The following is a 10,278-nucleotide window of genomic DNA, read 5'->3' on the forward strand; positions in this document are numbered from 1 at the left end:
TTATGGTTAGATACTTATGTTTAGATACAGCAATTTAAGTGTTTTAAGTTATCCCACTTAATGTGTCACATAGCTCATTACTTTGATTATGGGGACTTGGGCTGGCCCACAGAGCAGCATCCTTAACAAAAATTCATCTGGTTGCTGTGGACAGACTTTCAAAATATTTAATAATACATACTTGTTTGTATGGGTGACACTAATTGTACATAAGCACTGTTTTTGTGCCAGCTGCATAGGTTAATTTTTTCCTTGTGTCATCTTAACCCACCTTTTTTTGCCAGCTGCATTGTTTTCCATGTATCTGCACTGCCACATCCCCACAGAATGTTGCGTAAGCAGTGAGTGGGCGCTTGTGTTCCCATAGCTTGTGACAGTGAGACCAAAGGTGTAAAGCCAGCCCAGGGAGGAGCTGAGTGAATCCACTCAGAGGTGTTGGTACTCATAGTCCTCCCAAGAAGGATTGCTGTCTGGCTCTCTGAAGCTAAAGCCCTCAGACCTGGAAGCCTCAACACAGTGACACACAGCATGGCTTATATGTCCAGGAGCCAGCGTGGCAAAGACCAAATACTTCCCCAGTGAAATTGGGAAATGCAGAGCTGTAGCAACACTATTTTCTACAGTGCACTGAGTAACTGAAGGGAATATTGTAAGTAAACAATTTGCACAGCTCTGCCTGGACATAGAAACGTGGACTTGACACAGTAAAAAACATAAAAATTTAAATCATCCATTTCTCTTCACATCTTCCTTTACTTAGCTTATCCTGAAACTAGTACATGTCCTTCTACACAAACGATTCTTCCCATCTCCTTTGAATCCTCTACCTACTTTCCTCTTTTTTCGTAAGGTCTTGTTCCCACTGGAACGAGTTCACGTATTTCTGCTAAGTACAATCTCCAGAGCTGCTTTTCCTTACTAGCTTTCTAGACCAACTTGCTGGATTTTAGGATTGGAAAATAATATTCATAGAATCATGGTAGCATGCCAGCAGTAGCAGGTAGTGCTAATGACTCTTGGTTTGGAACTTAAAAGTGAAGGTAAGAATTGTGTTCAGGGAGCAGAGAAATCTAAAGAGATGGTTAAAATTACTGCAGTTCAAGACAGAGCTTTGTTTTCAGTATTTCTTTGCTGAAAACAGCAAATCTCTTGCAAATATGTTGGGCCAATTTTCTTTCCTTGTTCAGCAGTACACATCCCATATAAATTCATTATTAACAAATAAATATTTAAGAGGTTGAAATGTAATTTAACAGAATAACTTCTACTGGATTTGATGTTTCTTGTGCTATTTATTTTGCCAAGTTTCTTAAGGTCTTTCTTGCTAAATGTGGAGGGGCTTTAGAACAAATATTAAGGCAACCTTAGCTAAATCCTCATGATATATTTGGCTGTGATGTCAAAATAGCTTCTTCGTTGTGGACTAATTTTTCATCCCCACTCCCTGTCATTCCTTCCTATAGCTTCACATTAGAGAATCCTCCTGTCACAAGGGAAGCTTGTGTGAGAGCTGACTCTCCAGAGCCTATTCCAAGTCTGAAAACAGACAGTGCTGTCAAGTACCAGACAGATTCTGTTAAGTAGAGAAGACTTTAAACTGCCAAGTGGATCTTGACACAAGAGAATTTGACCCTACACATACAAGTTTCAACTCAGTTTCTGAAATAAATCTGTGTGGCAGTTTTTGGGTTTTGCCTTGTTCAAACGTGCAACTATTTGGTCCACAGAATAACACAGTTTAAGTATAGGAACACCATTTGCTAATGTCAAAACATTGTTTATGTACAATTTAATCTCCTGTGATGGTGTATTTATTTGCTGTATACTTGCTTGAGTTATTTTCATCAAGAAATTCTGTCTATGTGTTGCTTTGGCAACATCTTTGCCGAGTTTACAACTTTGAAAAACATGCTGGCATCAGCTATGCAGTCCTTTTAAACAGCTGCTCTGCAGTCATGCTGTTTCAACATGCCACCACACATGACTGAATTATGCAAATAGTTAATATTAAATGACTGAGATACAAGAACAATTTGTACACTCTATAAAGCTGGTCTTTGGAGTGTAACTTCCATTCATGTAACTGAGTTAGCATTCAACAATTTAAAGGCTACAGCATGTTTCTTTTGACTGTGTTTCTTGTATTAAAGGCAGCAGTGGACAGAGAGAAGGTATATGGCAGGAGTATTTTAAAAGGCTGAGAGTTTTTTTAACTTATTACTAATAATTCAATGAAAATAGAACATGCATCAATATAATTTTCTGGCAAATATTAAATAGGTAAGATATTAAAAATGTTTGTTATTCAACTATAAACACAAATTATCCTTTTCTGGTTGAGAGATAAGACAATGTTAATTATATATAAGGCTAATACAGTAACAGTGTTGTTTCTTGAAGGCAACGACATTTGTAAAAAGCAAGCAAACAAAAACATTAATATTTTAAAACATGTAAAATCATCTTAAAATTTACATTGAAAGGCTTTTCTACTGATCTTGTTCTAATTCTACAACAACGAATGCTCTAAATAATACTACTACTAGTAATAATAATAATAATTAATGCTTTAAATTCTGTAACTTGTTTTATAGTAATCATACCCATTACATGGGGTGGAGGGGGAATGTTGGCAGTAAGTGTGGTGAAAGATGACAAAGGATGTTCAGTTTAGGTCAGAAAATGCTATGTTTTTTCCTTTCTCACTCTACTGTACATTTTAAATAAACTGTTTTGTTCAGCTAAGTATTAAGGAAAGATTACTTTTTTTAATTCAAATTGTTTTCAAAGCAAATTATTAGGATATCCAAAAAAAGTCTGCACTTCTATATAGTCTTGTTCCTTTCTCCACACATTTTTCACAAAACTTCTTCTCCATTCTGATCCTCTTTTTGCTGTACTTCCTCTAAAGGTTTTTTATTGATTCTTCTTTTCTAATCTAGATATAAAGACATGTATTTCTAGTAATGTATTTATAAAATTTTTGTGAAAGACCTAGTGCTCAAAAGTACAAGTTGGCACAGTCCTTCAAATTAGATTTGTACACTCCCTTAGCCTGACAAAATAAATGCAAAAGAATTCTTTTAAATGAAATGGAAGTCTAAGTTAAAAGAGATAGTGTATTTCTTACTACACAGTAAATGTTCTCTTTTACAGCCTTTAAGCAAGACAAAATTTGAGTTGCATAAATCCTCTGTGCCTATTTTATTTTCTTAATTTGCTAGGGTCCAAGTAGTAATCTTATTCATTATAGCAAGTATATCTTCTTCCTTTTTAGATTTACTGATCCATGTTTGGTGAATATAAATTCATTATTAACAAATAAATATTTAAGAGGTTGAAATGTAATTTAACGGAATAACTTAGCATTGTTCTTTTGTGGTTTTATAGGAACTAGCCACAATGAAGCAGATTATAATTAATCTACATGGTAAACACTATGAACAAAATCCACCTCAGTCTTTTATTGATGTAAAAAATGCAAGTGGAAAAAAATCAAACCCTTTGGTAAAACTGCTGTCAGAACATGAAGAAGAAAATATATTTACACCTAAGCCAACGTTATTTGTAAGTACTATGATAAGACTAAGTGCCAAAACTTCTGATGGTTCTCCTCACGTTTTAAAAAGAGAAATGTGGATTCATCCTTCAAGGAGATATATAATTAATTCAGCTAAATACTTGAGGCTCTTTATGAAAACAGTCAATGTTGAGCAGAAAAATCAAGAGTTTATGATGTTTTTTAGCTATTTGGTTATTTTCTGCATCTTAAGTTCACAGCAAACCAGGTCTTAAAAAAAAAAATACCATTGTTGTATTACAATACTGAGAGTGGTTAGCAAAATTTTAGTAGTTGTAGAGATTCACAGACCATGTATACTAATTTAAATCTACCATGATTGTGTATTAAGTGGCCTTTGTGCATATCTATATTGAGAAGCAGGAGTGAGGAAATAGGTGTATTTCTGTATACTTATATTCATGTATATTAATGTGTATGTGTGTATGTATCTAAACATATATAAAAAGTAGAACACCACTATTGATATCTCTTCTGTTGCTAAGGATGCCTGATATTATAAAACCCTATTTTATTCCTTCAAAAACAAAAAGCTTGGATTTTAATATTTGAAGTGGCCCACTTCAGATTTAGCGCCTCTGGTATTGGAAAGCTTCATGAAAATGGTTTAGAAGTTTCTGACTATGACTGTGTCTGAAGTGATAGATTCAAGACAACCAAGCTGCAATGCTAAATCACAAAACCAATCATGACTCTGTAAACAGACTTTATGATGCTACCTTTCTCTGGGGTGGATTGGGTGTATCTGCACTGCATAGCATATGTGCTGATTTGGTCCAAAGAGAAGTCTTCCCCTTTTTTGTGTGTTTTTAGTCTTTTTTTGTCTTTTTTCTTTCTTTCTTGGTGGAGACTCTAACACACAGTGTCTTAAACGGTATGAAGTTTTTTTATTGCAGCACACCAGGTAGTGGGTTTCTAACACAAAACGTAGGAAATGGTGGCATCTCTGGGACATGATGTGAGGACATTGGGGTATTTTAGGGGTTTGAAATTTGCTTGAATAGCGTTATTAAACTAAACACAGTGCTGTCTCATCCGTAGTGCTTTTGGTAGTGCTAAATTGTACCACCCAAACTTTGTCTTTGATGGAGCTTTTCAGTGATCCAAAACATAAGCAAATAGTTTGTGTAGATGATCTGGGGTTTCAGTGCATAATCTCTCCTGTTTTACTTAGGGATATAGAAACTGTGTAGGAATCCAGAAAAACTGAATTTACACTTAGAAATTGTAACCAGTTTCTCTGTGAAAAACTGTAGTCTTTGCAGACTTTGGAGTAGAGAACTGAAAATGGGTGGATGGCACAGGTTTTCTTAGATAGGAAGTCAGTAGTCCTGTGAAAATCCTGCCAGTTTAGGTCAATTTCTAGAATTCTAAAAGCTTGCACAAATAGAGCAGATTCATTTTTGTAACTGAAATCTTCAAAATTAATAGAGTAGATTTTTAAATTGAATGCTTATTAAGTTGTGGAGGAAAGAAAGAATAGAGAGCAGACAGAAAATAGAACTAGAAAGGAACAAGTTTAGGGACAACAGACTGAGACAGTGCTCACTAACTCAAGAGATTATACCCAGCCCTGGAAGCAGAACAGTCCCTACGTTGTTCCACCTCTACTTGATTCGTTTTATTTCTGTTAAACTGTTTTATTTTCTACAAACCACCACTGAATTTGCCACAAGTAATCCTGATTGTGTAGCAGTAACCCATAGGATTATGAAGGCAAGGAAAAGTTGCTCACAGATAAGTCTCTGCAATTAAAATACCTTCTACAGAGTCAGAAAACTACTGAATTCTTTTATTTTCAATTATAATTTTTTAATAACTATATTTCTGCATAAAATGTTAGTCAGTTTTGGCACACCTAAGATCTCTTTTCTAAGATCCATTCCTTTCTCAGCTGGAAAACTCAGATGATGCTATTTCAAATGAAACCTGTTTATGGCACAGTTGATGCTTGTTTTCATTGTGACAGATATTTTTTTTTTAATCATTTCATTTTTATCTTATAATCTGCTTTTTATAACCTGGAAATAGGGAGGTTTTAATATTGGCATGTCGTAATAGTAACTTTAAATGCACAGTCTTGTTTCTGATATTTGCATTTAAGCAAAGAACTCAACTGTGAACTGCCTTGGAAGGAGGGAGACTTGTGTAGATTGCATGTTTTTCTTCTGGTGTTCACTGTCTCACAACTACATGTTCTTTCTTTTACAGACAAATAAAGAGGCACCTGTATGGTACAAGAAACTGCAGAAGAAAACATCACCATAGCATTTTTCCAAAATCATTAAAAATAATCCTTTGGGGAGTTTTTCATTAAAGTTATTTTCGTCATAATGATGTCCATTTTACTATAAAAGCAAACAACTGGTTTGGTTTTAACTGTTTCTTTTTTAACTGTCAAATAATCTTACACTTCATAAAATAATTTCTAGATTTGTTATGTGAATAAAATGTGTGGAAATAATGCATGCAATAATTTTACTAACATGTATTTGAATTTTAAAAGATAAATAAACATTAGTGTGTTGTACACATTATAATCTGGGCAGTTAAAGGATGTGTTATTCAGAGTGTTCCAATTAATGCATGTTTCGGCTTTTTTTATATTGTTTTTCTTGGACCTTGTGTTTCATGCCACATTCCTTGCAACTATTCTGGCTGATGGAAATTTTTAAAATATACATGAGTTAGTATCAAACGATATCCTACTTTCTGTGAAGGAAATTCACATCAGCTGGAAAAAAAATTTCTTACCAGACTTGATTTGTAGTTTATCACTTGATGTCACTTGTATAACCGAACAGGCATTAAAAATACTTTAGAGAACCAATAAAATACATCTTAATTATCAGCACTGATAAGTACTGTATACTGAAAATATTGCTCAGATTTCACTTAAGAGAAAGCTCCTTCTTCTTAGCACCTTTTTCCTAGCTCCTTTTTCCTTGACAATATCTTAAATTGATTGTTTTTTCTAACCTGGACATGAACAATAGTTATTTACTACATAATACTGAGCTATATCAAGCTTATGATTCCCACATATACTTTTCTTCCTTTTCCAAACAACAGTTGAAGCACAGTAATACTTCCTCTGCTCCAGAAAAGCTTCAGTTTCCTTTTTTTTCCTTTTCTCTTTCTGAGAGTGCAAGGTAAAAATGCTGGCAATTGCACATCACAGTTTAAAATTACCATTCTGTGAGTGAGGGAGGCCAAGTGTGTAGACAGACGTAATAATCTTTTATTAGACTAACTGCTGGTCACTGGGGAAAAAATCACACAAACTTTTGGACTCACAAACCTATATATACAGTCATTTCTGAATAACTGGTTTCCTGAAGTCTAGGTTTTATCTAACATATATTTTTATGTGAATAGACTCCTTAACTTTTATTTCCTATGAAACAGCTCTCATATGTAGATACTAGTTTTGTGGACTGTAATAGGTACTTACTAACTGAACTTGCCATACTATCCTGTTTGTCTGTTATCAATGAGTAATTAATAAATTGTATTATCTAGAAGGACAGTGAGTTATTTGAGGCAAGATACTAGTTGGAATCTTAAGTATTTACAGTTTTTTTCTCCTGTGGTATCTTTATAGACAAATTGGTGAGATAGACTGTAGGGGGGGTGACACACCCACCTGAACAAAACACGGTGCTATGTCCAGGTGGAATAGTGTCATCCCTTGGCAAGTTCATAGGCAATACCAGATCTGAGGGAATAGTCTATACATGGGAGGGAAAGGTCTCAGAAGATCTCAAGAGGCTGGAAATTGGGTCAACAAGAACCGTATGAAGTTCAACAAAAGCGATTGCAGTCCCACATCCGGCATGGAATAACCCCATATGCCAATACTGCTGCAAAGCAGCTTGACAGAAACAGACCTTAAGGTCCCAGTGGACAACAAATGGAATATGAGTCAGTAATGTGCCAGCCAGCCACATCCTGGGTGGTTATTACCAGCAGGATAGCCGGCAGATGCAGGGAAGTGATCTTTCCCTTCACTTTGGCACATGGGAGATCACATACGGAGTCTTGCATCCAGTTTTGGGCTTGTTCAAGAAAGGCATTGACATAGTGCAGTGAGTCCAGCAGAGGTGCACCAAGATGGAGAGGGGCTGAAGCACCTGATGTAGAAGGGGAGGCGGAAAGAACTGGACTTGAACAGCCTTAATAGTAGAGGACTTACAGGAGGAACTTGTTGTAGTCTCCAACTACCAAATGGGAGGGTACAGAGACAACAGAGCCTGACTCCTCTCAGAGGTGCACAGCAATAGCATAAGAGACAATGGACACCAGATGGAGCACTAGAAAACTCAGTTAGCTATTACAAAAAATGCTCTCACTGTAAGGATGGTCAAATACTGGAACAGGTTACCTAGACAGGTGGTGGAATCTTCCTCCTTGGAGATGTTCAGAACTCAACAAACTCCTGAGCATACTGGTATAATTGGACCTGATTTTGAGAAGGACTAGATGTCTGATTTTCAGAATTCCTGTCCAGCTCAAATTACTCTATGGTGTTATTCCTAAATATACTGATTATCAGATAGTGACATTAATTTATTTTATACCATCCAAAAGGCAGAATTCTGTTTAATTCTTCCATGGAAATACAATACACAGGAACATTTTTACTCTTAGAGAACAACTGTCCATTGTAAATTTCTGTGTCCTCCAGGCAGCCTGATTTTCTAAGAAGGCTGGCAGAAGATTAGGCTGATTTTGTGGTGAAATTTTATTGATACTTAAACAGTTCTTCAGATGACAGAGTGGCTTATTCTATCAAAGGGTTGTGGGTTTTAGGTTTTTTTTAATTATTAACAAGGTCCATTGTTAAACGTAATAAAAGCAATTTATTGGAATATACTGCTAACACACAATGCTGTTGGTAAATTCTTGTAATCCATGTAGTCCGTGTGTAAATCTCCTCAATATTGTGGGGGTTTTTTTAATTGAAAACTGTATTTTTCCTGTGATTCTTCACTAGACTCCAAGGCTATAATTAATTATCTAGGAGGAGACCTTCTAAGCTTCTCATGAGAAAGCTAGCGTGTCACTTAAATATAACTATTCAAATGTGAGATGCCCTACAGCAAAAATTAATGAAGCTTTTTGCTCTTTAAGTAATGAAAAGGCTCAGTTGCAGTACCTGTACAGCACTTTTACTGGTGTTCTTTCCCACAAACATAGTTGTCAAATGAATTATTCCAAAATTATTCTTCATGGTCTTTGCCATCTATTGTCACAGGCCTTGTGTCAATGATGTGTGAGTCAAAAATAATGAAGTGAAGAGAAATTTCTAAGGGTAGTCATGCATGTAAGCAACTTGTGACTGAAGTGCCCAACCCACATAATCGTCTTCAGTTCCTCTTTTTCAAACCAAAGGGAGCAAAGCCAAAAAAAATCTCTATCCACTATTACATTTCTTTGTACATTAAGTAGGTGTTACTTAAGTGATAAGTTTTGTAAATACATGGGTTGAACAGGAAAGAAAGAAAGACAATGCTTTAGAGCAGGTTAGGATTTGGAGGTTTTTTAACACTCTAATTGCTTTCTCACCTTTCTGTCCCTTGTCTGAAGACAAGAAGCTGTAGTGCATCAAGGTAATCTCTTGTTTGAGGAAAAAATTGAAAACATAACTGCATTTTTTAATAAGGACCTAAACTTTTAAGGCTTACTGCTGAATCCTGTGGTCATAGTTCCCTGGCACTGTAGTTTCTAAATATTTTCTGTACAAATAAAACAATATGCCTTTTGGATTTGTAGTCTTCATTCCCTTCAAGACTTTCTGTACAAAGCAGCAATGAAATCTGTTGAAAGAGGAACATCTATAAATTCAGATATCAATTCAGTATTTGTCAGTATCTCAGGGATACGATTTCCTACCTCTTACACATTAGGTGTTATTTTCTGTTTCAGTTACACTTTTTTATGATATGTAGTTTCAGTAAAAAAAAACAGGAACACTTCAATCTATTAAACCTCTGACACCTGCAAGATGGTCAGTCAGAATTCTTTTACTCCTGGTAGGCAGGCATTCATTAACTTCCATGTCTTTGAAAGACATGACTCAGAGAGCATGACATTGTAGAAACAAATTACTACCTTTTCAAGAAGTATTTTTGTTATTATGTATATTTGTCTCAATCAGTTGTCAGTCTGTAGCACATTTACATGAAAACAGATTTATACACAACAGTTTGAGTCTGTAACATCCTGTCATCTTTCAGGGTTGTGCTTATTAGGGAGGTCTACTGAGGAAAGCATTTCTCTCCCTGTTAACATTACGTTTAATAGATCATATGCCAGACTTCTTACTGAGTCAAAGAAATGTATCCCTGGTATTTTCTTATACCAAATATCGAGCATCTGTATTCATTCTCGACCTTTGAAAATGAAACAAGTATCTCTAGAAGATCAAGTTTTGCTTAGTGTCTTTGGGCAATATTATCCCCTTCTTAAATTCCTGGGATTGATTGGGAACTCTTGACCTTTAAAACGCATACTTCCGCAGCTTGATTAAGGCAGTTACACTTAGGGTATTTCAGACTGAAGCTGGGCAGCAATTGGCAGCAGCAGAGGGTGCCAGCTCTCAGGGGATGGCATCATGAGCGGAAATGGACAGCAGTTGGGAATTGTGCAAGAGTGAGTGGCGAGTACTGTAGAAGCTTTTAGCAGGAAAAGAAGTA

At 35.7% G+C, this 10,278-nt stretch overlaps 1 protein-coding gene across 6 annotated transcripts in view; it reads left to right on the forward strand.

Moving 5' to 3' along the window:
- The window catches only part of PIBF1 (progesterone immunomodulatory binding factor 1), a 107,835-nt gene extending 100,728 nt beyond the window's left edge, over positions 1 to 7,107 (forward strand). For 3 of the 6 annotated variants that reach the window (XM_032099941.1, XM_032099939.1, XM_032099940.1), the window contains exons 17-18: positions 3,391 to 3,567; positions 5,792 to 7,107. In XM_032099941.1, coding sequence (XP_031955832.1) covers positions 3,391 to 3,567; positions 5,792 to 5,848 — 234 coding nt within the window. In that variant the 3' untranslated portion in view covers positions 5,849 to 7,107. Of the gene's footprint in view, positions 1 to 3,390; positions 3,568 to 5,791 lie in introns of those variants that run through there. The other 3 variants (XM_032099943.1, XM_032099944.1, XM_032099945.1) reach the window with 2 other exon arrangements.
- The last annotated feature ends 3,171 nt before the right edge of the window (positions 7,108 to 10,278 follow it).

This window comes from Corvus moneduloides, chromosome 2 (assembly GCF_009650955.1).
Source record: "Corvus moneduloides isolate bCorMon1 chromosome 2, bCorMon1.pri, whole genome shotgun sequence".
Classification (NCBI taxonomy): Eukaryota; Metazoa; Chordata; class Aves; order Passeriformes; family Corvidae; genus Corvus; species Corvus moneduloides.